Source organism: Atractosteus spatula, chromosome 25 (assembly GCF_055471065.1).
Source record: "Atractosteus spatula isolate fAtrSpa1 chromosome 25, fAtrSpa1.hap1, whole genome shotgun sequence".
In the NCBI taxonomy this organism is placed as follows: domain Eukaryota; kingdom Metazoa; phylum Chordata; class Actinopteri; order Semionotiformes; family Lepisosteidae; genus Atractosteus; species Atractosteus spatula.
The window spans coordinates 9,320,790-9,347,450 of NC_142730.1; the positions used below are offsets into that span (position 1 = coordinate 9,320,790).

General features: G+C 49.3%; 3 protein-coding genes across 5 annotated transcripts in view; 1 reads left to right on the top strand and 2 right to left on the bottom strand.

Annotated features, from left to right (window-relative positions):
- dennd4b (DENN domain containing 4B) overlaps positions 1-5,167 on the bottom strand; it is a 53,419-nt gene extending 48,252 nt beyond the window's left edge. The window contains exon 1 of the mRNA XM_088905574.1: positions 4,899-5,167. The gene's annotated coding sequence lies outside the window, so the exon portion shown is untranslated. The remainder of the gene's footprint in view (positions 1-4,898) is intronic.
- Positions 5,168-7,624: 2,457 nt separating this feature from the next.
- On the top strand, positions 7,625-16,750 carry naxe (NAD(P)HX epimerase). 3 transcript variants are annotated; one of them, XM_088905179.1, is made up of 7 exons: positions 7,625-7,778; positions 9,357-9,572; positions 10,405-10,513; positions 12,384-12,494; positions 14,369-14,482; positions 15,166-15,313; positions 15,976-16,750. In XM_088905179.1, the coding sequence occupies exons 2-7, from the start codon at positions 9,385-9,387 to the stop codon at positions 16,176-16,178; spliced, it is 873 nt and encodes a 290-aa protein (XP_088761305.1). In that variant the 5' UTR covers positions 7,625-7,778; positions 9,357-9,384; the 3' UTR covers positions 16,179-16,750. The 3 variants fall into 3 exon arrangements, with proteins under 3 accessions (XP_088761305.1, XP_088761306.1, XP_088761304.1); XM_088905180.1 differs by having other exon boundaries at positions 7,628-7,672; XM_088905178.1 differs by having other exon boundaries at positions 7,632-7,676.
- Positions 16,751-16,834: 84 nt separating this feature from the next.
- gpatch4 (G patch domain containing 4) lies at positions 16,835-25,420 on the bottom strand. The gene is made up of 8 exons (XM_088905177.1): positions 24,812-25,420; positions 24,199-24,298; positions 22,993-23,066; positions 22,287-22,379; positions 21,509-21,616; positions 20,469-20,581; positions 20,143-20,193; positions 16,835-18,280 (listed from the first exon to the last, which is right to left on the bottom strand). Exons 2-8 carry the CDS (start codon positions 24,275-24,277, stop codon positions 17,773-17,775), a joined length of 1,026 nt encoding a protein of 341 aa, XP_088761303.1. The 5' UTR covers positions 24,278-24,298; positions 24,812-25,420; the 3' UTR covers positions 16,835-17,772.
- Positions 25,421-26,661: the final 1,241 nt, after the last annotated feature.

The window sequence follows — 26,661 nt, forward strand, 5'->3', positions numbered from 1 at the left end:
ACAGATGACTACCTGGGAAGAGGAGTGTGGAACAAGCTATGCTGAAGTTCATACCCCAGCTTCTTTCAAGAAACATCTGGATGAGGTCCTCCAGTCAGGTCAGGAGGCACCAATTTACCCCAAGGGCAGCAGGAGTGTGGAACAGGCTGACTGTAGAATGCCTATAACCTAGCTTTTTTTCCAGAAACATCTGGATGAGACCTCCAGATCAATTAGCTGGTAGTAACATAATAAACTAGACAGGCTTAATAGCCTTCTCTCATTCATATCTTTTCCTATGAAACATGCTGACTATTCCTTTAGCTTTCAGAGTGTGTGTGGCCCTGCCTTCTCTCTCTGTCAGCGCCTCACAGAAACATCTATTTTGAGTGAGGTCTCTACTTAAAGGTTTCCAGAAATACCCCAAGATGTGAAAAAAACAAACGACATCAACAGTGACCTCGTGCTGCTCCTCTCTAATCTTCTGCAGATCTCCTTCAAGAAAAGGCACACCACTGAGATTTATTCATCTGTACGTTATCGTGAAACCAGCAATACTTTTTCAACCTCGCTACACACTCAGAGCAGAAAACATGCCAAAACGAGTAAAAAGACCTTTCTCTCTCTCTCTCTTTTTTTCCCCCACACAGCACAAACAGCGCATCCACAGTGAAAAACCAGCCAAGCGTCTTTAGCTACACCATCGACTTCGCTGCAAGTGAACACGAGCTCGAGTGCTCGACGGAATTTACAATCATTGACCATTTTAGACCAGTGGCGACGCACTACAAACCACTTCCTGTCCCACTTCCTGTGTTCTCTCAGAAATGAAGGCTTTTCTCACACTGCCACCTAAATCGTGACTCAGCACGTCCTGAAACACCTACCCTGGCGTCTAGCTTCAGTGAGGAACCTCCGGACCCCACGTTTCACGTCTTTTTTTGGTCTTCTGAATCACAAAGAAGAGCTTCACCCTCAGTGCTTACCGTTAGCTGGACGGCCCATAATTCCAACTTCAATAAAGGTCAATAAAATCTCATTTATTTTATTTATCATATTTTTTGCCATGTGGTTTGTCAGTTGTCACTTTGTCATCGTGTAACACAACTTTGTAGCCATTCCGAGCTTGTTTGGAACAGATCGGTTCTCCTATTCTTTTTCCAGTTTTTTGTGTGGGGTAGCCACTGCGGCTTGACTGACCTCTCCTCTGCTCTCCGCGGGAACACGCTTTGAAGGAAGAAAGATTTTAGCCACAGGGTGAAGGAAGTTGCTGGTTGAAATCTCCACCTCCGAGTACCCAGCAGAACAAGCGTTTCAGATTTTTTTTTTTGTCCACAGGCAGGAACCTCAAACCAGGAACACAAGAGTGGGAATAATGCATCATCGGTTCCTGCTGTCTGTCTGTCATCTTTCATCCTGCGGCGTGCCACCTATGGAAGATTACAGCCAGCAGGAGCTCTCAGGCATTTGCAGAATGACCCAGAGGCCTGGGGGGGGTGAATTCAGGCTGGTCCTGTGGTGAGTTTCTCAGGACAAGAGCAGGGCAGAGGAGAGAGGGAGAAACAGGCAGAGGAGCAGAGAGCCCGCAGGCAGGATCTGAGGCAGGAAGAGAGAGGAGGAGGAGGAGGGAGGAAAGAGGGGGTACAAAGAAAGAGAGAAGAGGCAGAAAGGGACAGGGGACAGTGGAGGAGAGGAGGCCGGGGGGAGGACTGGAGAGAGCGGAGGACAGAGAGGAGAAGAGAGAGGCAGGAACAGAGTGCCACAGACTGGAGATGAAGGAGAGAGAGGGGGGTTGGAGCAGCACAGAGAAAGGGATGCAGCTATTCTGAGCGCGAGCCAAGTTCAGCTGAGCCAGCAGGAGCGCGCGCGTGGATCTGCTGGATAAATATAACCCCATCGCCTGCAACACCTCTGCTGTAAACACCGGGAGTACAGAGCGCACCTGCAGGACGGCCATCTGAGCGCAGTGTTTCAGTGAGGCTGAGACACACACTGCCCCTCTGGAGCACAGAGTGTGTGAGCGTAGTGTTTCAGTAAACCATGCTGGATTGGGGCACCTACAGCAGGCTGAGCTCCATTGCTGTCTCTTCCCTGTTCAATTCTTCAACCACTACTACCAGGACTTGTGGGACCATGTCCCTGACCCGTCTCAGGACCCTTCTACCTCACTTAGACAGGAGGCCATGCAGCCCAACTGTAGTTTAATAGCTAATTTATCTGACGAAGTCTGAGCAGGGAGCTGCAAGGAAACAGGCAAAGATTTGTTTAATGCTGAAAGGAAAAGAAAAGAGACAACATTTCGGCTGTGAAGCCTTCTCCACGTGTGCCGGCATCTTGTTTTCACACCTGAAGAAGGCTCCACGGCCGAAATGTTGAGCCTCTTTTCTTTTCCTTTCAGCGTGGGATAAACTGTTACCTGCTCCTAATCTAACAGAAGATCCTCATCCAGCTGCGTCTTGGGAGAAGCCAGGGTATCGGCTTCAACAGCATGGCTGGGCAGCTCGTTCCACACTCCCACCACTCTCTGTGTAAAGCGGTGCCCCCCCGAGTTCGGTGTTAAATGCACTTCCACTTATCCCGAGTCTGAATCCTGTTTTGGTTTCTCCAAAGCCCACTCTGTTTGGTTTCAGTTCAAAGTCTCCATCCTGCACTGCTGCTGAGATCCATCCCCTTCGCACTCTGACCTCTGACCCCTGCTGGAACAACCCTACCACACAGCAACACGACAACACGCTCTCTCCCCAAAGCTCCTCCGCTCTATTCAGACACCACTAGATCCCAGTCTGCTCCTGCTGGGCACATACAGACCTGGGGGTCTCCCAGCCTGGGCCTGGAGAGCCCTAATCCACTGAGCCCGTTTTTAATGACCGGCAGCATCGTAATTAAGAGATTTGAGGGTTGAAGACATCTTAACAATCCCTCAAACTGCTTAGCTTGGCAAACTGCTTGCTTAACTGATCCCAGCAAAACAGTCTGAGATCTTTAGTAACTGGCATTTTACTGGTGGCCTTGAACACGGGTATCTGCTGGTCAGGGGCTCCCCAAGACCAGGGCTGGGGATCCCCGCTATAGAGTGGGGGTACAAGTCTACCCTGGACATGGCGCTCACAGCCCCACAACACAGGGCCTCCCCTCTCTGCTCCCTAACGACACTTCCAGTTTCTGAACAGCTCTCGATTGAGAAAGCTGGACGGTCTGTCGCTGTTCCTCCTTGTGAGCGTCAAACACATAAAGGCTCCATTCAGCTCATTGAAAAGGTGAGGGACTGGGGACTTCCACCCCTCCCTTTATTTCTGTGGAGCGTGCCACTTCCTGCTTTTATTTCTAGTTTTATTTTTTTAATGTCAGCTTATTACCAAACCCTTTCACACAGTCGAGGCACGCTCGCCCAACAGCCGCTCCAACCCCAGAAAGAAAAACGAAACTGGTTCCTCAAAATGCCTCTGGCCAGCTCAGAGGGAGGAAAAATCTTTGAGGAACCTGGAGCCAAGGACAGCCGGGATTTTGCTGGAAGGCAGAGCCTTTTTTATTATTATTTTACCCCACACCCCTGAACATACAGGTTCTTGGGTTGCAGAAAAAGAGGAATGGTACTGTGTACAGCTATTAGCTATGGAATAAACCTACAGTATTACTTGTTCCTGTGTACCGCTACCCGACAGCTGCAGTCTAGCTAGGACGTGCCGACACCTGAAGGCGCCGTGAAGGACGTCTGTCTTTCACGCTTCCCCTTTCCTAAGGACACCTGGAAGCCAAGCGCACAGCATGTCCGCGCCGGTAAATCGCTCTGGAGGTCGAATATTCAAGAACAGGTGCCGCTGCGGCAAAACCCCGGTAGAGACAGACACGGCGGGAAATCACTGGGCGGCCCCCACCCCCGAATTGCGACTCTCGCCCCCCTTTTTAAAAAGCTAACGCAGGGCAGCAGTGTTAATGGGGCAACTAGAAAGCCCCAGAAATCTCACGCAGACGATTAAGAGAGGCCGGGCCCTGTCAGCGGTTGTTTTTAACGCTGAAAGCCCGAAATTCACGCAGATGTGCGCTCTCATCTGCAGGTGAGGGGCAGCGCGGTGATGGACGGCGCCGTCGCCGGTCTGCGAAACGCGTCTATGCCTATAATAACATCTTTAAAGCGCCCTTCGTCTGTAAGATTTCCACTCACATCCAATAGGATAGACAGTACGTCTTTCGCCGCCCTGCAGAAATGAGACCACAACTGGACTTCCCCCCCCCCCCCAACTGGACTTTTAATACGCCAGTTATTGCGACGCTGACGAAACACTCGTGTTCTTCAGCGTCTGTAAATAAAAATATGACCTATATATCTTTTGCTGTTCCACACTTATCAGCGTCGTGTTGTCTTCTTGCGAGCTTTCTAGACATTACTGTTGTTCGACATCGCCGTGGAAGTGAAAATGGCAGTTTTAATGATTGTAAACAATGTTACAGAGCACCGTTCACATAATGAAGTCAATATCCTGCCCTTGCCGAGCACAGCTCCGCGTTTCTCCTGCTTTTCCACGGTGCTCGATCACCTGTCGGTGGCGGAAAACGCAGGACCGTGATTCCCTAGAGAAAACCGTTATTCGCGATGGTTTTTTTTCTCCCTTGGCTACTCCGTCTCCGACGAAAATACGAGGCGCACAGCCGCCCACTCCCCCCGGTGTGGAGACGGTCAGACCCCCGGCGCTGCCCGGCTACAGAGCAAGCAGGGGGCGCAACAGCAGGGGCATTTTCACCGACTGCACAGCGCAGATCAATAAAAAGCCCAGCTTGTTGGGGTTTTTTTGGGGAGGGGGAAGGGGTCAGCCCGTTACCTGCCCCAATAGCCCCCTCTACACCTGCTTAGCCTCAGCGCAGCCGGCGCGGAGAGCAGCCGGGCGCCGCGCACCGAGCCGGGAGCAGCGAGCTCCTCTTACCGCTTGAACCGTGCTGGCCGCTGCGACTGCTCTCTGCGGGGGACATCCTCTCAGCGGCTTGGGTCGTGCTCTTCGTGGGCTCCTTGCATGTTTGCGACGCCCTTATCCACCCGTGTCTCCGCAGTCCGGGCTTTCTGTGCTGGGGGGGGGGGGGATCTCAAGAGCCGGTGTAGCTTCCGAGGCGGCAGAGACGTCTCTGCCCCGACCACGGCGACAGGGAGGGAGGGAGGCAAGCAGGCAGCTGTCTCTGCAGTCGCCCTCTTGCCGATACAGCGGCGTTATCAGAAAAAAAAACCCTCCGAGCCAATGAGCATGTGGCCCTCACAGCAAACACTGACGACTGGCGGCGTGGATGAACTACAGTTATTTATCTTGCGCCCGCAAATTAAGTTTCACCTCAGCGTTCAGCAGTGCCGTTGAATTAGAGGAATTCACAGGATCGCAGCATTTAAGCTTTTCTTTCCATTTCTTGTTCGTTTTTTTTTTTTTGCTGCAGGGGAGTGAAAATAAACTCGTCTGACCGGTTTTGTTCTGAACTGTAATTTATGTAAAAAGGATTAGATTACAAATAACAGTTCCCGTGTGTGTGTGTGTGTGTGTTGATTGTGTATTAATTCACCTAATACTCAGATTTCAGGGGAGGGTCCCTCCTCTTCAGTCTTAAAAACGCCATGTCGCGGACTGTACGGATAACCCGAGGCATTCTGTACATGTGAGGAATCCCTCATGAAAGAGTTTTAATCGGTGACTCTGTGGCTCAGGATCTGCACCTGTGGCTGGAAGGTTGCTGGTTCAAATCCAGCAGAGGAATCCTACTCTGTTGAGCCCCTGAGCAAGCCCCTTCACCCCAACTGCTCCAGGGGTGCCGTATAAATGGCTGACCCTGCGCTCTGACCCCCAGCTTCTCTCCCTGTCAGTGTGTCTCATGGAGAGCAAGCTGGGGTCTGTGAAAAGACAGATTCCTAATGCAAGAGATTGTATAGGGACCATAAAGTGATCTGATCTTATCGGGTAAGATTAATACTATTCGTGACTTCAGCGATACCTGTTGCAACGTTTATTAAACCACAGCTCACACGCTAAACCCCCTCAAGGTTATTTCCAGAGACGCTCAAACGTGATTGTGCAAAAGGAAAAGAGCGACTCCTTCATGCGGTGAAAAGTGGGCGTTTGCAGGAGATATGTTACTTTAAATTATTCATTGTGAGTCAACTGTAACGAATTCGCTGGCTCAGGAAGGAGTTGCGGAGTAGCCGGTAGCGCTCTGTCTCAGGGATAGTACGTTGCTTCCTGTCCAGTGCCATTGCGGAGTCTGAGGGGGCTACACTGGTGCTGACGGTTTGGTTGTCATATCTGGTTGCTAACTGTGCCTACCCATGAAAGTGTCCGATTTCAAACAGGCATTTCTGACTCCGGGCAGCACGGTGGCACAGTGGTTAGCCTCGCACTGCCTGGGCCCCGTGTTCTGTCTGTGTGGAGTTTGCATGTTCCCACATGCATGTGGGTTTCCTCAGGGTGCTCCAGTTTCCTCCCACAGTCCAAAGACATGCTGGTGGGTCGATTGGTTTCTGGGGAAATTGGCAATTGGCCCAGGTGTGTGTGTGTCTGCCCTGTGTTGGACTGGTGTCCCATCCATGGTGTACCCTGCCTGGCGCCTGTTGCTTGTGTCACAGACGTCCAAAGGGACTAACCGTGGGGAGCAGGAGAGCGGAAAAAGACCCATATGCGTAGCGGCGAGACGGGAAAAAGGCCCGGGCTCATAGTGCAAAGAGATCAGGAATGCCGAATAGAAACCTATGCCCTCAGGGAGTGGACGTGGGGTGCCCTGGTGCTAGGCGGGTCTCAGGACATCCGAACGTCAATGCTGAGCGAGGACAGAGTGCAAGACCCGGAAATATATAGCCCAAGGGAAAGAGAGGGACAGGAAGGACAGCAGACCGGAAACTAGGGACAGGACAGAGAAGGAGCGCCCTCTGGCTGCAGAGGGCGTGACAGCTTGCTGGGATAGACTCCGGCTCCCCCGTGACCCTGAATTAGAAAAATTCTGCTACTGCAGTCCTCACTTCTTTTTATGTGTCTCAGTTTCCAAAGAGTGCGATCACTTGTGAAATGTATTGATTAAACAAATAATTTGTTCACTTGCAAAGTCCAGTGTGTCTGCCGGCCTCCAGGTATTTCTGCAGCTCAGGCCTGAGAGAAGAGACTTCCGAATAAAAGTGTAAGCAAGCAGATGAGCAGTGCCATCAGTTAGCACTGAGGATTTAGAGCTCAGCTGGAATAAACGCAGGCGTGTCCCAGCAGGACTGGGAACCGCTTGCTCGGACAGCTCCATCCCAGAGGGCTTCAGCGAACCTCTGAGTTTCACTCCGTCTCTAATCTTAAACGCTTGACTGGACGCATTATTTTGGATGAAAAGTCTTATCACCTGCTTTTTGAACAGTTCGGTGAATGTTCAACTGCAAATTGCATTCTGGAGAGGTACCAGGTACCTGTGCATTTTTTCTTTTTTGCTACAAGAAAACCCGATTTTAAAACAAATTAACCATTTGTATTGTCAAGAGGACATGGTCCCTTAAAAAAAGGCACCGCCCCATTCCTCTTCGTGATTCGCTGATCTGTCTCAACTAGCCCCGCCCATTGTAGCTAGTTATTGGTTCAACTACTTGTCCCTCAACCGAGGTCTTTCCAACACCGTATTCTCATTGGTTAAAAAAACGTTCTATTTTTATGTTTGCGGAAGCTGTTGGGTGTGAAGGCTGTGGAAGTTTTTGCGTGTATGTAGGTGGAGAATATTTTATAGTACCATTTTTCTCACAAGCAGGTTAGGGTTAAGTATATTTTTCTAAGACCTGAAAACGTAACTAAGGAAGGTCGCGACGGGTGAGTGTCAAACCCAAGCTGTTTCAAAGAGATGAAACATGCAGTGCTAATGTCAGGGCCTAATACTGCCTTCAACTCATTATATAACAACTTCACAGGTTCCCAATTTACAGTTTACGTATATAAAAAAGTGCAGTGCATGTAGCTAAAGTCTACTAAGCTCTTACCAAGCTACATCGCTGAACTCTTTTTAAATGCACGCTGTGTCCCAGAGTTTGCACCGTTTACTACAATGTAAGGCTGGGTCTCCAACTTAATTTCTGTGGAAGCGAGTCTAGCATTTTCTGGTTCTTGCGTCCCCGGGACTTGAAGCTGCAAAGATGCTCTGATTATTGAATTAACTGAGTACTGTAAATGCATTATTCTAATGTTTCTAACCGAGCTCCCAACCGTAGCTTGACGTGAGCTGTACCTTGAAAATAAACGTCCTGTGTGGATCCAAGACGGAAGAGTTTAATTCAATTCAAACTTTATTGTCGCCTAGGGGAAATTTGTTTTAAAATGTTTATATGATGTCGATATGTTTGACTGCTTGAACTAAACCCAAAAAGGCACTAGATCTTGGAGACGTGAGTCTGACGCAAGCGGGTGTGAAGACTGTCCTGATCGCTCGGGCTTCAGTGTGACTCGCCGGGGGTGATAATGACTTGAGCACATCGGATCAGATCACTTTATTGGCCATTAGGAATTTGTCTTCTGGCATACCCCAGCTTGCTCTCCATGAGACACACAGACAGGGAGAGAGCCGGGAGTCAGAGCGCAGGGTCAGCCCTTTATACGGCGCCCCTGGAGCAGCTGGGGTTCAGGGCCTTGCTCAGGGGTCCAGCGGAGTAGGATTCCTCTGCCGGCCTCGGGATTTGAACCAGCAACCTTCCTGCCCCAGGCACAGATCTTTAGGCACAGAGCCTTGTGCCCACAGCCCAGCCTGTTGATACAAGTTCATTGTAACGCGGAGGAACCGTGAGACTCGTCCCTTCTTTAGCCAAAGGATAAATCAACCTCAACCTCAGCAGAATCGGTTAATTATAGCTTTTTGGGTCCTGAACAATAATTGTAGCTTGAATGGACTAAAGCGTTCAAAGTAGCCGAATGCTACTTAAAATACTTAAAATATTTTTTTAGCCGTGGCGCTAATAAGGTTACCTTCCGATTCCTTTTATAGAATATGGAAACTCTTCTATTTTGTAGGTATTGACGGATTAGTCTTTAAACTGTAATGGGGTTTGAATTGTTTGGTTTCTGGTTCTCTCAGTGCGAATTTACTGTTTCAGTTTCTTTAAAGACCCCGCACATGTGAAGTTGAACGTTATCCTTGTTATGAACGTTATCTGCAGGGAAAACCCAAATGGATACGTCAGAACATGCAGACTCCACACAGAAGGCCCCCCTCAAGTGAATCAAACCTGGGATCCAAGAGCTATGAGTTGGCAGCTCTAGCCTCTATGCTCTGTGCTGTGAAATTAGAAAGTCACTCCCTAGGAGTTTAGGGGACCCCATACTAAGTTGCATGGCAAGAGCAGGCTGTGATAAGGAAGAGAGGGAGATTGAAGGAGTTGACTTTCCCTGCTTGTGCTTCAGGTGTGCTGCTGGCCTTGGGTTCCTCTGGATGTTGGGGCTGCGAGCTCTTTTCGGGATCGGGGTCCTGGTGACGTCGCGCTGCGTGCGGGGAGGCGGGGTCCTTGCACACAAAGGGGAGTGTCCTGTACTCAGTGGGCGTGGCCTACTCAACGGGGTGTGTACCAGACTAAGCTCCTCCTCCTCCATGGAGCCAGCCCACCCCATCAAATACCTCAGGTAAGTACATCCGTACCACAAAATTTATTTTTATGAACAGAAAAGAGATTGACACCTGAAGCAGCCGAAACACGGCGTCTCTTTTCTTTCCAGCATGGAATAAACTTTTACTTGTTCATCTGCAGCCTGTGCATGCTGACGCAGCTACCTACTTGAACAAGAGATTGTCCGATATTCTGGGTTGTCACATTTATGTGCCAATGATGTCCCAGGAAATACTGTTTTTAGCACTAAGAATTTCTAGTAATAACACTAGTAAATAACACTTCTTAAGTGTTAAATGTATTTTATGTATTAATTGTGTACTGTGTGAGACCGATGAGGACAATTTAAATTTCTTAGCTCCAGTTTATCGCCTGATGTGCCTGTGATATCTGAGGTAGCGTCTGTATTGTGTGAACAAGTGCTGAGATGTAAAATGGCCTTTGGAATACGGGAGTGTACTGAGTGTCACTTATGCTGACTATACTGTCTGTGTCTCTATCTGTGTGTCTGTCCTTGTGTCTCTGTGGGTGTGCGCGTCTCTCTGTGTCTGTCCTTGTGTCTCTGTGGGTGTGCGCGTCTCTCTGCGTCTGTGTGTCTGTCCTTGTGTCTCTGTGGGTGTGCGCGTCTCTCTGCGTCTGTGTGTCTGTCCTTGTGTCTCTGTGGGTGTGTGCGTCTCTCTGTTTCTCTGTGTCTGTCCTTGTGTCTCTGTATGAACATCGCTCTGTGTCTGTCTTTGTGTCTCTGTGGGTGTGTGCATCTCTCTGTGTCTCTGTCTGTCCTTGTGTCTCTGTGGCTGTGTGCGTCTCTCTGTTTCTCTGTGTCTGTCCTTGTGTCTCTGTGTGTCCAGTCAGGAGGAGGCCCAGCGGATCGATGAGGAGCTCTTCACTGAGTATCGCTTCAGTGTGGACCAGCTGATGGAGCTCGCCGGACTGAGCTGCGCCACGGCTATCGCCAAGGTCAGGACACACCTGGAACATGAGGTCCAGAAGTGGAAAGAGTCCAGCACTCTTGCAGGGCTCACACAGGCTGTCCGCCGAGCCGTGTGCTGAAAGAGCTGCTGTGAAAGCAGGTTGTAGGCCTGCCAGCAGGCCCTGTGGAGCTGGCACTCTGCCCTGCAGTGCAGAGTAGCTGAGGTTAGCTGAAAGCTCATCCGCAGTGATCTGACTGCAGTTTGCGCTAATGAACTCGTTTTAATAGGATTAGGCTTCTCCTTGTTTTAAGCACATCTTGCTGTGAAGTAGCTACTGTAAACCTGTAGACTCGACCCCCTGCAGCTGTACTCCTCCTCTAATCTGCTTGACTGTTTACTCTCAGCAGATAATGCAAGTTTTTCAAGTAACAGCACAAGTAACAGTGACCATTAGATATTATTTCTTCATTGTAGCTGTGTTTTTTAATAATCTAATAAATATTTTGTAATGAACAATTTGTTTTATAGTTTCAGGTGATGCTCAGGAAGTGTTTATTAGTCATTTTAATACTAATAATAAAGTATTAGAAAATGGTGTGTTCCATAGTGGTAAGAATGGACCAGGATGTGGTATGCCCTGTGGACTGTAAAGTAGTTGCAGACCTGGCCTTTTCCACAGTGTGTAGTGTCACTGGAACAAAGGCAAATTCTAAGTCTCTTAATGAGAAGCATCTTTACTGGGGCACATGCCCTTGATGCATTGCAGAAGGCAACAGCAGACCTGACTAATAAGCTTTGGACAACGTCCTGGTTTTGCAGGATAAAACTGGGATGATTAAAAAAGGCTCAGTGAAGGCAGGACTTCACTCTGGATGGGATCCCAGTCCGAAAACAGAAAAGTAATGGTGGTGTATGAAATTGAGTACATTGCATCAGCCAGCAAGAACATCGGAGGAATAGTAATGATACAATTATAAGAATGAAAAGGGTAATTGAAGATGTGTTGATAGTGCTGGCCAACCCTGGTCCTAGAGTCTCAGCCCAGCAGGTTTTCTGTGTCACCCTCAGGTCAGCCTCATTTCTAACCACTTTGAACAGTTTCATCTTGACACCTTAAGATTAAGAAGACTGGTGTGGAAATCATTCTAAATGAAAAAATACCAATGCCACTTAATTCTGTACGGACCACAGCTGGCCAATCCTAACCAAACTGTTTAAGATCAGATCACTTTATTGGCCATATACAATTTCTTGTATTAGGAATTTGTCTTTTCGCATACCCCAGCTTACTCTCCATGAGACACACAGACAGGAAGAGAAGCTTGGGGTCAGAGCGCAAGGTCAGCCATTTGTACAGCGCCCCTGGAGCAGTTGGGGTTAAGGGCCTTGCTCAGGGGCCCAACTGAGTAGGATTCCTCTGCTGGCCGCGGGATTTGAACCAGCAACCTTCCAGCCACAGGCGCAGATCCTGAGCCACAGAGCCACCGATTAAAACTCTTTCATGAGGGATTCCTCACATGTACAGAATGCCTCAGGTTATCCGTACAGTCCGCGACATGGCGTTTTTAAGACGGGAGAGGAGGGACCCTCCCCTGAAATCTGAGTATTAGGTGAATTAATACACAATCAACACACACACACGGGAACTGTTATTTGTAATCTAATCCTTTTACATAAATTACAGAACAAAACCGGTCAGATGAGATCCTTAGCCACAGAGCCACCGCTCTGAGTCCTGCTGCTTTCTGATTCTCCAGAATCAGGGATATCCACCTCCACCCCCCGTTACACAACGTTGCTTTTAGTGAGAGAGTGTGTGAGGAGTTGGTGCGTGTCTCTCAGAGAGAGTGTTATGCTCCAGCCTTCATGGATCAGGGTGCTCTGTGCCCTAACGGGCCGCTTGTGTCCTGTTCCAGGCGTATCCTGTGTCCTCTCTGACCAAGAGCCGCCCCACAGTGCTGGTAATCTGCGGTCCAGGCAACAACGGGGGAGACGGCCTGGTCTGCGCCCGCCACCTCAAGCTCTTCGTGAGTGTCCGCCGCTCCTCACTGCCCTTCGGCCAGGCCATTGTGTCTGATCGCTGGTCCGGTCTCGTCCAGTCATGTCTCGAGGGAACCAGATTGTTGGCTTCAACAGCATGTCCGAGTAACTTGTTCCAGGCAACCACCACTCTTTGTGTAGAATCTTGTTCTTTTCCTCCTTAGTGCTCAGAGGATTGCCGAGTGCACATTCAAAAGGGGCTGTAAGGAACCAGGAGATATGTCAGGGGGCAGTGGAGGGCGCTAGCTTGCACCATGATGATTGGCATGAGTCCCCTGATGGTCACCCTTGTTCTTAGCGCCTTCTGAAGTCTCTGTCAACATGTTCCCCTTAGTCCTACTTATGTATGTAACCAATTTCATCACTGAGCTGTGTTGTTTCAAGCGGCTTTGTTGTTGTTTTTTTGGCATACATGACAGGCAGCACAGTGGCATTATGGTTAGTACTACTGCCCCCCCAGCTCCAGGGCCCTGGGTTTGATTCCAGCCTGGAGGGGCTGTCTATATGGAGTCTGTATGTTCCCCTTGTGTTCATGTGGGTTTTTCTCAGGGTGCCTCATCCCATTCAGGTTAGGGTTGAACAGCAGCTGGAAGTTTTCACTTTTCCGGGGGGGTTCAAGGAGTTTAATACTGGGGGGGGGGGGCGTGGTTGTTTCCACCCAGTACAACCAGGAACCGTAGAGAAATTGAACCGGATGGCCAGGAAGGGCCGAATGATGCCCTTTCCTTTGTGTCCAGGGCCCCGTGTCCGAGCTGCACACTGTGTGCCAGCCTGTGCCGCCCCAGGGCGCTCCCAGCCTCTCTCGGGACCACTGGTCTCTGGGAGGGGCGGATGGCAGGACCACTCAGCACAACAAGATTACAGTTTGCGCTTGCCGTGTGTCTTAGATGACGGAGATTTCTACAAGCAGTGCTTCCTCTCCTGCCTCCAATGCGTGATGCTTTAATGAGTTTTAACAATAACCAGGATAGATAAAGAAGATCATAAAAATACTTGTAGGACAGAGCTGAGATCTAAAAAACCACAAGCCTTGAGCCAGCACTTACAGCTTTGAAGGGTTTGGGTACTTCATTGTTTGGAGATTTGTGGTATGAGTTTAGCACAGTGATAAATTCTGGTTTTATGGACATCAGCCACAGTGACATAAAGACTAGTAATAAAAGGCAGTACTGACTGCGACGGAGATTGCTACTGCATGTGTTTGATAATTCCCCATGTGCTTATTCAGTGTAATGATCCACTGAGCAATTAAGATGCACACAAATACCGATGTATAGAAATGTATGTGAAATATGTGATTTGGTAGAAGAATCAGCGAGGGCAGCACAGTGGTGCTGTGGGTGTTTCCATAACCATCTAGTCCATTTATCACTCGGACACTTGATCATAGATCACGCAGATCATACCTGGCGATAGCAAACTCTTTCAGTATTGACACAGTTCAAGACAACAACACAAGTTAATGAAAGTCTTTCTGGTTACAAACCTGAACACTCATTCCTCATTCACACAGTGCTTACCACCTTGTTAGCATGCAACACATAGGCAGAATTAATAAAGAAATTACTGGCAGATTTGATTAGCCCTTTGTAGTACAGGGATATCAATAACAAGCCCGTTAACCAAGTTAACTGCTCACATCTAGGTGTGAAAGCAGTCTTGCTCCCAGAGCCCAGGCTATGGAACTGTACATTAGTCTCACCCATTATTACCAGTAAAGCAGTGCCAGCAGTCGATGCACTCCTGTGGGGAGCTGGGGTTCACACGGTGCCCTGAATTCCAGCACGCGCAGGACGTGCTGTTTCTCAGCACATTCAGCCTGTGCTGTTCTATACCAAGGGCTGTCTGCTTGTCGCTGCAGGGATACGAGCCCGCCATCGTGTACCCCAAGCGGCCCAGCAAGCCCCTGTTCGAGAGCCTCACCGTCCAGTGCGAGAAGATGGGTGTCCGCTTCCTGCCCGAGGTGCCAGCCGAGGTGGGCAGACCCCCCCCCCCCCCGCCACCACTTCTGTCAGGCATCTCTGCAGGCATAACACCGAGCACAGAAACGATGCGCTCAAACACCACAGTGACTGGTACTGCTCGGCTTCACGCCTGACACAGGGGCTGATGCAGATGCTCTTGGAGAAGGAATACTTATGTACCACAGGCGGTGAAAATTCTGATAAACTGCTGTGCAGGTGGTGCTGGTGTATGTGCACATGTTCTGGGAGGAAGCTTAGAGCACTACTGTATGTTCAGTAATGAGCCATCAGTGCTGTACTGAAACTAACCACTAAGGGGTGCATTTTGCTCCCTGGATAAGATACTTTCTTGTTACCAGCTGTTGTAATCACCATCCGGCCCAGGGGAAGGGGTTTTAAGTTTGCCTTTCAAATGAAAACAAAAAAAAGGTAAGACAGCTTTGCAATGAAAGTTGAATAGTTTTGCTTGATTACTGATCGACTTAATCTATTTATGCCAATGATCAAATCTAGTTGACAAAGTTTTAGTGTCTGTAATTTTTTCCCCATTAACACTCAGTTAAAAGATTTAGCAGCTGATGGACACAACCGCTGCAGGCAGACCAAACCAAACGAGTCTGTTGCAGGCCTGAAAGTGAAGGACTGTGTCGATCTGTGTGGCTCTGGCTGACTGTCTCCCCTCTCCGCCTGGCAGCCGGAGCTGATCGACGAGGCCTATAACCTGGTGGTCGATGCCATCTTCGGCTTCAGCTTCAAAGGAGCTGTGAGGGAGCCGTTCGGAGACATCCTGAGCACCCTGAAGAAAGTCACCGTGCCCATCGCCAGCATCGACATCCCCTCTGGTCAGTACAGGGCACGGCCTGAGCTCAAGACAGCTTAGACAGCAGCACAAAGTCCGTCTGCCAGTTATATAAAACGCCTCAAGTTAACCTTTCCTTTAGTTGTCTTCTCAAGTGTTTACTGGGTTTAAGTATGTTGTACAAAGCCCCATCAGCTGATCGTTGAAAGCACCTCACATGATATTTAAGAATCATGCAAGGAAAAGAAGACGTATTTAATGCTCATGTTTCTATGCAATCAGTGCCTCCACAAGTACATCATTTGTCTTGACCACATGTTTAGATTCTTCATGCAACACCCTTAAACCTTAAAAGAACTAAAGGGAAATTTCAACTAAGGTTCTTAATTGTTTGATAGAAGCTTTTTAACCTGGTTAAAAGCCCTCAGCCATTGCAGCATCGCAGAACTCTATCCCAGGCATGCGAGGTTTATAGGAGTCCTCAGTGAGTTGTATGTTCTGCTTTGCAACAACTGGGTTGAAATGCAAACAGGAATGTTTAGGTGTCCAGGACCTGTGACCGGTTAACGACGACACCTTGCAGTGGTTTTCATCTCCATTTTTCGCTCACGGTGGGCTAAGAACTCCGGGGCTGTGAAGCTCCTCCTCCGTGTGAAGACAGGAACAGCGAGCTAATCCTCTCTCTTTCTCCCTCCCTCCCCCCAGGTTGGGATGTGGAGAAGGGCAATCCCGACGGCCTGCAGCCCGACATGCTCATCTCTCTCACCGCCCCCAAGAAGGCCGCCCAGCTCTTCCGAGGGCGATACCACTACCTGGGGGGGCGCTTTGTGCCCCAGGCGCTGGAGAGCAAATACCAGCTCAACTTGCCCGAGTACCCAAGCACAGACTGCGTCCGCCAGCTGATGTAGCGCCCGGGGAAGTGTGTGTGGGGGGAGGGGGGGTGTACTGCACACCACAGTGCCACAGCATGTACAGTGATGCAATAGACTAGGGGGGTTAGCTTGGTGCCTAAGTTCAAGCACCAGGCTACAATACAGGTCCATTCTGTCTTACACAGAGCAGCCACCAGTGCAAACCCAGAAACCTTCTCGGATGAGAAAGGGAAGATGTCCTGATTCAGCCACATAGAACTAAGCTTTCTGATCCCTTGGCAGCCAATGGGCTGCTGTAGGAAATTTCAATAGTTCAGGATCCTGCAGTGAAATGCAACAGCCACTGCAGCTCAGTCCCTTCCTGACTACAGGATGTTATTGCAATTTTTTTAAGGGGATCTTCCTAGTGCTCCTGCAGTCCTGAGGGAGGACAGCGCCACACAAACAGAAGCTCATGGGTGACCTCGCTGAAACTCAGCAAGATCATGTGTAACTCAGAGTGCAGTCAAAGGGGAAATCTCCTCACTAGACAGAGAACCCCACAAGAACAAGACCATCTCTCGATCCTGGAAATGTTACTCTTCCTGAATAAAATAAGGGGCTCCAGCTCACGTGATGTTTTTCTTTATCTGTGAAAGACCACAAAGTGTTTTTTTTTTTAACCCCAGGGCTGAAAAATTTCTGATCGCCAGTTTTCACTGCAACAGACATTTTATTTCCCTAATAGTATAAATTGCTTGACAGTGGGCGTCACTGGACATTTTTATTGTTGTTAAAATATGACACGTGACAAATGAGACTTCAGTTAAAAATCAGAATCTCCTGGCTGCTTGTACAGAACACTTGAATTTTTCCCTTAAGTGCTCCATCAGTATAAGGCTGTCACACACTGCAGCTGGAAGGGCTGAGGCCAGCTGCCACATTCAGGGAAAAAGAGTGCTTGAGGAGCTCCAGTGCTGGCAGGCAGGTTTGACTGGTCTCTGCAGAGGCAAGGGGAAGAGCTGAGAAAGGCTCTACAGCCAGGCCCCGACCTCGAGACATTCTGTCTCACGCAGAGCAGCCACCGGTACAAACCCAGACACCTCCTTCACGGATGGGAAAGGGAGGAGGTCCCGATTCAGCTGCACGGCACTCAGCTTTCCGATTCCTCGGCATGCGACTTCAGCTTTGTCAATCCTCTGCGTTTTTGACAAAGTGTCTTTAAGAGTTGAGGCGCCAGCATCTAGCACACGCCTTATACCTGCGCTGGCGAAGCTTCCAATTACGTGAACAGCTGTACTGACATTTTACAACAGCAGCGGTCTTTAAATTGTGTTTCAGGGAGATTTTTGAAAGAGGCCGGATGCATAAATTGTAACAAATCGGTCTGTTGAGTAACGGGATCATATTTCTATTTGTTAAAAAGGCAATTCTTTGTTCAAGTCCCTCACACCCTCCAGAGAGACGGGACAAGTCCGAGCCCATGCTGGCAGTGCAATCAGCTGTGTGCAAACGTCCCCCGGACTGCAGTCGTTTCCCATGAGCAAGGCCTGGCGTTTTCTAACATGTCAGTTCACAGTTTGGGCACAAGGACCTGTACAGCGGTTCTTCCAATAGAAGCATAATCAGAGGAGAGCTTGGCTCACTCTCCTCACTCGTCCTGTGCTTTCTTCTTCTTTTTCTTTTTCCTTCTGCTCCTCTCCGTGTCCTCCGCCTGTTCCTCCTCGGGCTCTTGTCTGCACTTCTTATTGCTCTTCCTCTTCTTCCTGCCTTCCTCCTCCTCACCAGCACTGTTTCCCTGCTCCTGCTCCAGGACGGCCTCGCTTCTACCCCTCTTTCCTTTCTTCTTCTTCTTCCGGGGCAAATCCTGCTGCCCACTTGCCCCAGTCTCGGAGCAGTGCCCTCCCTCTTCCATCAGGGCCTCCCTCTCCTCCAAGCGCTGCTGCTGCTTCTTCTTTTTCTTCTTCCTCTTGCCTGTCCTGCCCTCCCCTTCCTCATCCTCCTCCTCTTCCTGCTGCTGCTGCTGCCGCCCCCTGCTGGCGGGGCTGGCGTCTGAGCACCCCGGCTGGGATTTCTTGCCGTATTTCTCCAGGAACTCCCTCTCCTGCTGCTCCAGCCTGGTGAGCTTGGCGCTCATCTTGACGCCGTGCCGGGCTCCCCTGGAACAACAACACACATGCCCAGGGCTCAAAACCACCGCAGTCACAGACCGTTTCTCATTGAGGAAGGAAAGGTAGCAGCAATGCAGAAACAGTCAAGGATTTGATTTTGCATTATTGTTAACTATGCATTTTATTTCAGAAATGGCACCCTCTGCTCAAAAAATGAACCGAATTCCCCCTCCCCAAAACTAACTCTCTCTGGACTTTTTCTTTTGGAAGAGTCAAGCCTAGAAGGAACTGGTTTTCTCGTTTCCAGTGCACAATTAGCTTCTACTGGGATAGAACCCGAGTATGAGGTCGTCCGTCACGCGCCGCAGTAAGATCACATGGGCTGGAGTCGTTTCCGGGACGTGTACCCGTACTCCCCTGACAGACAATGCCAGCCTGACATGAGAAAGAAGCCGTAACAAACAAAACCTTCACAATATAATCTACGAAGAACGCTTCATACCCAGGTTTCCTCAAGACTTTCTGTGTGTGCGATTCTTGACATTGACAGTAAAAAAATTCAGGTGGAGCATTGACATTTCTAGAAAGGCTTTCTCTCGTGCATACAGAGCTCGCGCTAACAGAAGTTCAAACAGGGAGCTTGCAGGCTGCAATGGAACAGGTTTACTCCACGCTGAAAGGAAAAGAAAGGAGAACCTTTTCGGCTATGTAGTCTTCTTTGTCTTATTGTCACCTGAAGAAGACTCCACAGCCGAAATCTTGTGTCTCTTTTCTTTTCAGCAGGGGATAAACTTTTACCTGTTCCTGTTCATATGAAACATCCTTAGTATTAAATACGGATACTCACTTAACTTTGACATGAATGCAATTCTACTGCTTTGTGCAACTCCCTTCAGAGAAACTTTAACTTAAGTCATCTTACATAACTGGCAAAACATCGCCTTCAAGAAAATGCAACCAACAACCCAAAAAAAACACTTTAACTGAACCACTAGATGATGCATCGTCTGGAACAGCAGCAGTATAAGGCTTCAGGAATTAAAATGCCCCTGTAATTTATAATCTGACGCAGGGGTGATTTTTTTTTTAATTAACCTGACCGTTCTTGTGTTTCGTATGAATTCTGCAGCCTGGAATTTCTTCCACGAAGATAAAAAAGGGGACATGGGAAATCCTCTCTTCAACAGCTCTCACCCAGTGTAACGACACACAGAGAGCGGAAAAGTTCGCTACAGATTGAGCATTAAGATGGAGTTCTGTTGCAACCATGCAAAGAAACTTGGGTTAAACGTTTGCCGTTTTGAGGCCAACAGAAAAGGCTCATTCTGATTCTGGGGTTTGCTGATATCTTACGCTTCAACACACAAGAGTGAGGTCCGTCTCTACTCTGCTCCTGCTGGGATTCAGGCACGGCCACCGGCAGGCTCCTAGCACACACAGCGCTGGACTCCGAGAGCAGCTCTTCTGGAGCGGGCTCTGAGCACTGAGCTCTGTCCCTCAAGCAGGGTGTGTGAAAGCATGGAGGGGGACATACTGAACATGTTCTGAAACCGTCCAATATGCAGAAATATGGAAGCGCGTTTCCTCCAGGGAGAAAAAAAAAAAACACGTTCTGGTATCTCAGAATTGCGACTTCGAAATAGCCCACATTTCATCGTCTGTCCTTTTGTTATCGTAATGGATTCGGGTTCTAGGGCTTGTGCCCTTGCCACTCCCACCCTAGTTCGTGCCTCACTGCATTGGCTCAAACCCAGGTCTTGGTTTAGGTCAGTCGGAATTCTGAGATTCCACTCCCTGGTGGAAACGGGCTTCCATACAGAAAGACTTCCTTACATGATTAAAAACATTCTAAAGCCCAGGTTAATGAGGATATCCATCACCCCGTCGCCAGCAGGTAGAGTGTAACTTACTTGTGAGCCGTGCGCCCCCCGCAGACTTTGATGAGGTCATCATCTGACAACCTGCCCACACACAGAGAAGAGAAGCCCTGGGTCAGTGCGATCACGATCAGTGCCGCGGAATTAAGAGTTTCTTCAGAACGTAACCACAGGTATTTACAGGGATAAGTGCACGACACCCAGGCCACGACTGGGATCAAACAGAATTATTGTAAGGGACTGCGAATAAAAAGATTTGATATGATGTGAATTCTGTGCTCATTTGGAACTGGCTGGCCTCTGGTGGGCTCACACTCCCCATAACTCCACAGGCTGTTACAATTGTGTTTTGTGCTCACTTGGTGGTGGAGGACAGGTCCAATCTCTGGTCTTCGTCCTCGGAGTCACTGCTGTCCGCCGAGCTCCCCGGCTTCTCCTCGGGCTGCTCTTCCCCCGAAAGCAGGGTGGCCGACTGCGGAGGGAGAGAGAGAGGAATCAGGTCACACACCTCCTCGAAACTGGATATTCCATTGGGATAATCCCACTGTCCTGCACAGCCTCGACACTCCATTGGGATAATCCCACTCTCCTGCACAGCCTCGACACTCCATTGGGATAATCCCACTCTCCTGCACAGCCTCGACACTCCATTGGAATGACCCTGCTCTCCGGTCAGTATTGGATATTCTATTGGAACAGTCCCGTGCTCCTGCACAGTTTGGATCTTTTTTGGCTTAACTCCGTCTCCTGTCAGTATTGAATGATGTACATTCTCCCAAATTTCCTGCACAACCGCAAGGGCACAATAACTGCAGGTGCTGGCCTGGAACTGACCGCAGTTGGTCCAGGTTCAACCCATAGCTCACTAACAACACGAGAAAGAAACCCAAGAATGGTTCTACATGAGAGGAGGCCATCTGACCCAATGGGACGACACGCACAGACACAGTGGGGCTCAGCGCGAGTGACACACAGTCCACTCCCAGTGTGGCAGTACAGGCCTCCGTACCTCAGAGAGACCACTTTACATCACCCTGCCTCTTACATGAGGAACGTTACAACCCAGAGGCTGTTTGGCCCAACTGGCTCGTTTGGTAGTTAATTGATCTTTGGATCTTATCAAGCCTTTTCTTGAAAGTAACCTGGGCACTGGCTTCCACAATCTCCTGGGTGGCTCGTTCCGCACTGGGTTTAATCCCTTACTCCCACAGCCCGCTCTGTGAAGAAGTGCCCCCTTTTCCAGTTTAAATCTGCTTCCAAGTACTTTCCGCTGCTGCCCTTGGAATCTCTCCCCCACATCAATCCCATTCGCCCCCCCCCCACCATCCTTCCTGCCCGATCCCTTCTCCCGCCTGCCCTCCCTGCTCCCCGGCACCCCCTGTCTGTCAGCCTGACTGACCTTGATGAACCGGCCGTACAGCTTGGCCTTGCTGAGCTCTGCTTTCCGCGGCTTCTTGTTCGAGACGGGCCCCTCGTCCTCCAGCAGCTTCTGCACCGTCACGCCGTCCTGCAGCACACACCAGCACACCAGAGGGGTGTCCGGCAGCCTCTCAGTTCAATGCAATGCCATTCGAGATGCTTTACTGGCATGACCACTGAGTACAATCAGGGTTGCCAAAGCAAAACAAATGCAATTAACATAAAACAATCTTCAGACATTTACAATACAGACAGATCATCAGCTATTTACATATAAACATACGGAGCATGACTGACAGACAGGCTCACTGTTCCTTAGGCTGTGACAGGAGGTCACATACTGGGCTGCCAGTTCAACTGAGTTCCCTCCTCCCTCTCCCAGTGTGGGAGTTTTCCCTCGCCCAGTATTGATTTTTGAGCATCTGTCCTAAATTCACAGGTGTTGAACTCAGCAGATCAGGAGCTTTACTTATCATGGCAGGGGAACCAGAAACAGGGGGCTGAGCGCTGCTGGGGTGGGGTCTCTGGGGACCCCCGCAGTACCAACAGGCTTGCAACAACCCCAACTCCTCCACACAGGCCTGCATTTCCTCCACAATCTTCCTGTAGTCTGGAAGTTGCAATTCCAAATTAAACAGGGGGATATTTCACTATGGTCATTTTTAAAATGATAATTTGGAGATGCGTTGTGAGAAACCCTCTCGAGCCGGGTGACGGCAGAGTCCGGCCCACAGGGCAGAACGCGCAGGAGCACTGACCTCGCTGGACTCCACAGACAGGCCGGCCGCGGCCTTGTTGAACACATGGTCCCACCAGTGGAAGGTGAACTCCTCTCCCGGACTGTGGCCCACCTGAGAAACACAGACACGATCCCCACTGAGCGACACCCCGAGACGAGTGAGAGACCCGACCCCCCCTGAGCGACACCCCGAGACGAGTCAGAGACCCGACCCCCCCTGAGCGACACCCCGAGACGAGTCAGAGACCCGATCCCCACTGAGCGACACCCTGAGAGGAGTCAGAGACCCGATCCCCCCTGAGCGACACCCCGAGACGAGTCAGAGACCCGACCCCCCCTGAGCGACACCCCGAGACGAGTCAGAGACCCGACCCCCCCTGAGCGACACCCCGAGACGAGTCAGAGACCCGATCCCCCCTGAGCGACACCCCGACAGGAGTCAGAGACAGGATCCCCACTGAGCGACACCCCGACAGGAGTCAGAGACCCGATCGCCACTGAGCGATACCCCGACAGGAGTCAGAGACCCGATCGCCACTGAGCGACACCCTGAGAGGAGTCAGAGACCCGATCGCCACTGAGCGACACCCCGAGAGGAGTCAGAGACCCGATCCCCCCTGAGCGACACCCCGAGAGGAGTCAGAGACCCGATCCCCCCTGAGCGACACCCCGAGAGGAGTCAGAGACCCACAGGGTTTCAACAACAGGAGGTAAAAGGACCTTACCCCAGTCTTATCGCATTTCACTTTCACTTTGATGGCTTCCGAAATCCCGTTCTCCCGTTTACCCAGACCTTTCCCTGAAACAGCAGGAAGGAAACAAAGGTGAGGAACAGTATTTGAGGGAAATCTGGTTGTGCCGTCCGTACTGTTGCTTTATTGTGTCCTAGTGCCACGTTCCCTCTAATTTTTAATGGCCGGTGTGCGCAAAAATTTCAAGTTGTGCACATTTTTTTCCCCAGTGCCAAAAACCTGTGTGCACTAAATTGAGTGCATGTAAAATTGTAAACCTGAAATTATTATTTTTTTGTTAATATAGTCATTCTCATAGAAGCATAGAGATCCAAGAGACCGGGACAGCGATTCCATGAGCCCAGTCAGAGAGACTGAGTGTGGAGCCAGCAGGAGCAGGGAGGTACGAGACCACGAGAGCAGAGATATCGATGATCGAGTAGCGATAATAATGCACACAGCCAAGCTGGGCCTCTCGCAGCCAGTCTCATGTGGTCAACTTAGCATTTTTTTAATTGACAACTGTGTTTGTTTTATCATTATATATTTTTTTTTAATTGTGCGCTGTTTAATTTCCTATGTGTGCTGTTTTCATCGCGCACACAGCTTAGAGGGAACATTGCTCAGTGCACTGTGGGATGGTGTGTCAATGGGTGGAGGGGGTATAGATTAGTTATCCACTGACTATTGGAAGCTGTAGGTCAGTGATCGATAAATGGGGCTTCTGAATCCAGGTGATTCACATTAATAATAATTATAATCATTCATTACACTTATATAGCGCTCGCTTTTCTGGACACTCCACTCAAAGCACTTCACAGGTAAATGGGGATCCCCTCCACCACGACCAGTGTCCAGCCCCACCTGGATGATGCTCCAGTCCGCTCCCCACACACCCCCTGTCAGTGGGGAGGAGAGCAGAGTAATGAAGCCAATTAATTCAATTAATTTAATCAGGACCCCCTCACCCATATAGGGACCGCCGACATGTACGAGTAAAATAATTCAGAGGCCCGTGGATCTTCATCTTATCTTGTCCACCACATAAATCCTGTCCCCTTCGTTCCCATCCTGACCAACAGCTGCTTCTCCTGCTGGTGCTCACGCAGTTTCGCTGCACTGCACCGTAGCAAAGCGCCGTGGGGGCGCCAGTAAGCGGGCAGCCCCGGGCCGCCCTACTCCGCCCAGCCAGCCGCTCACCCTGCTGCCAGCCGTGTCGGAGCAGCTGCCGCTCGGCGAACTTCAGCCCTCGGCTCTTGTCCTCCGCGGCGTCCGCCATCGGGGCCAGAATCCTGCACGGCTGTAGAGCGGGCGAAAGAGTTAACATCTCACCACGACGTTATGGACGACGTTTGCTTTGCAATCAACTCCCCCCCCCAAAAAAAAAATTCGTCATCCGTACGTTTTTAAAGGAGTGATGATTAGATCTGCACTTAACAAGTCCCCCGAGTATGATTAGAAAGCCAGTCGCGTATGTCGACATGTATATTATACGGTGAGCACTGCGTTCAACTCGGCAACAATTGCAAACCCTTTATACATCTGTGCTAAAGCTGAAGGGTATTTTTTGTTCTTTATAATTTATACACACAATAAGTTAAGAATTAAAAAAGCTCTGTAAACTCTGGTTATGAGTTGTTAACATAGCACAGTATAGGTCTACATGCTGTAACAGTATAAGACATGAAATACACTCAGTACGGACACAAACAATCCAACACTTATTATAATAATGTGTGATACTGTGCTTTCAGAATTGCAATAAATGATACATAGACATATACTAGTACCGTATAACCATGATACGTTTTACCTGTTGTAGAACACAGATGAACTCAGTATTGCAGTTGAGCCATAAGTAAGATATTAAAGTTATGGTCTTGCGATAACCATGCCGTCAGCAGTACAGGCAGCCATGATATCGGAAGTATTAACTTTGACCTTTAAGAGCCATTACACTACTTCCTTAGCAACCGCCCCCTTCACCACCACCAATAGCAACAACAACAATATCTCTCAGGGCATCACCACCACCAATAGCAACAACAACATCTCTCAGGGCATCACCACCACCAATAGCAACAACAACAATATCTCTCAGGGCATCACCACCACCAACAGCAACAACAACAATATCTCTCAGGGCATCACCACCACCAATAGCAACAACAACAATATCTCTCAGGGCATCACCACCACCAACAGCAACAACAACAATATCTCTCAGGGCATCACCACCACCAACAGCAACAACAACAATATCTCTCAGGGCATCACCACCACCAACAGCAACAACAACAATATCTCTCAGGGCATCACCACCACCAATAGCAACAACAACAATATCTCTCAGGGCATCACCACCACCAATAGCAACAACAACAATATCTCTCAGGGCATCACCACCACCAACAGCAACAACAACAATATCTCTCAGGGCATCACCACCACCAACAGCAACAACAACAATATCTCTCAGGGCATCACCACCACCAACAGCAACAACAACAATATCTCTCAGGGCATGGAAGTACAGTAGTACACTATACTATATATAAATATAGCTCTTTGGAATTACATTCAAATTCAAATTTTAATGTAGTTTCGTGTTTAAAGGCTTACAAAGTTGTTGATATTATTATTATAAAGTACGGAAATAATCTTCCTTTTAAAGAAGAATATATGTTAAAACTACGTTTTGAATATGCCAGTTTCAGCCAGTTTCATCGCACGCTCAAACACAAACATGCACACACTCACACCAGGGGCCAGTTTTCCCAGAAGCCAATTAACCTACCAGCATGTCTTTGGACTGTGGGAGGAAACTGGGGCACCTGGAGGAAACTCATGCAATGCAAGAACCGTTACACGAACCATAGTGTTTTGAATATACTGTATATTGAAGCGCATTCGCCCGGCTGGGGTACGCGGCGAGGGGCAGGACAGGGGTGGAAGTGGTCAGGGCGGGGTTTAGGAAGGCCCCTGACCAGTGCAGCTGCCCCACAGTGAAACGGGCGTACAGTCTGGGGAGATCGCCCGTTTTCCGTGTAAATAGTTCCCTGGTTCCGCACCCCTGGGTGTTACTCTATCTCTTTTCTCTCTCTCGCTCGCTCTGGCGGGCTGCCTTCTCTCCCTCTCTCGACTGGGCGGGGAGTGCTGGCGGGCTGGTGGTGAAAAAATAAATAAAGCGCCGTTTTTAACTCCGCAAATCTGAGTCTCTGTGTCCGTCCTCACCGAACCCGAATTCGTTACAATATTAATTGCTGCTACTTCTTACATGGGGTTTGAAGAAATGGATTTGGACGTATTCTAAAGAACAATGCAATGATTTATTGGTCCCAGTGGAACAGCGACTGGGACCTGTCGGAATACCACGGTCCGAAAGCGGACACAATGCACAAGTTTCCCACACTTTTGTGGAATAATACAAATAATACAAAGGAGACACGTATCCAAATAAATCAAAGTGAAAAAAAAATCAATACACTGCCAGAGGTAATTACAAATCAGAATATAGTAGGTTGAGGTTTTAACACACGTGAATTATGTTCTTACCTTGTTATTTTATGGCGTTTTTAATGGAGGTCACGTAATATTGCATTTCCAACTTACAAGCAGTAAAGCAGGTAGTAGCATTAGACCGTCTTGTTTTACGAATGTGGT

What these genes read in the sequence shown, in the direction of transcription:
- naxe (XM_088905178.1), top strand. An exon ending in CACCCCATCAAATACCTCAG is followed by an intron (nt 9,573 to 10,404) that starts GTAAGTACATCC and finishes CTGTGTGTCCAG; the next exon opens with TCAGGAGGAGGCCCAGCGGA. An exon ending in TGCCCGAGGTGCCAGCCGAG is followed by an intron (nt 14,483 to 15,165) that starts GTGGGCAGACCC and finishes TCCGCCTGGCAG; the next exon opens with CCGGAGCTGATCGACGAGGC.
- gpatch4 (XM_088905177.1), bottom strand. Translation starts at nt 24,277, where the DNA reads ATGGCGGACGCCGCGGAGGACAAGAGCCGAGGGCTGAAGTTCGCCGAG. An exon ending in CCGACACGGCTGGCAGCAGG is followed by an intron (nt 23,067 to 24,198) that starts GTGAGCGGCTGG and finishes CTGCTGTTTCAG; the next exon opens with GGAAAGGTCTGGGTAAACGG. An exon ending in TGTACGGCCGGTTCATCAAG is followed by an intron (nt 20,582 to 21,508) that starts GTCAGTCAGGCT and finishes CTCCCTCCGCAG; the next exon opens with TCGGCCACCCTGCTTTCGGG.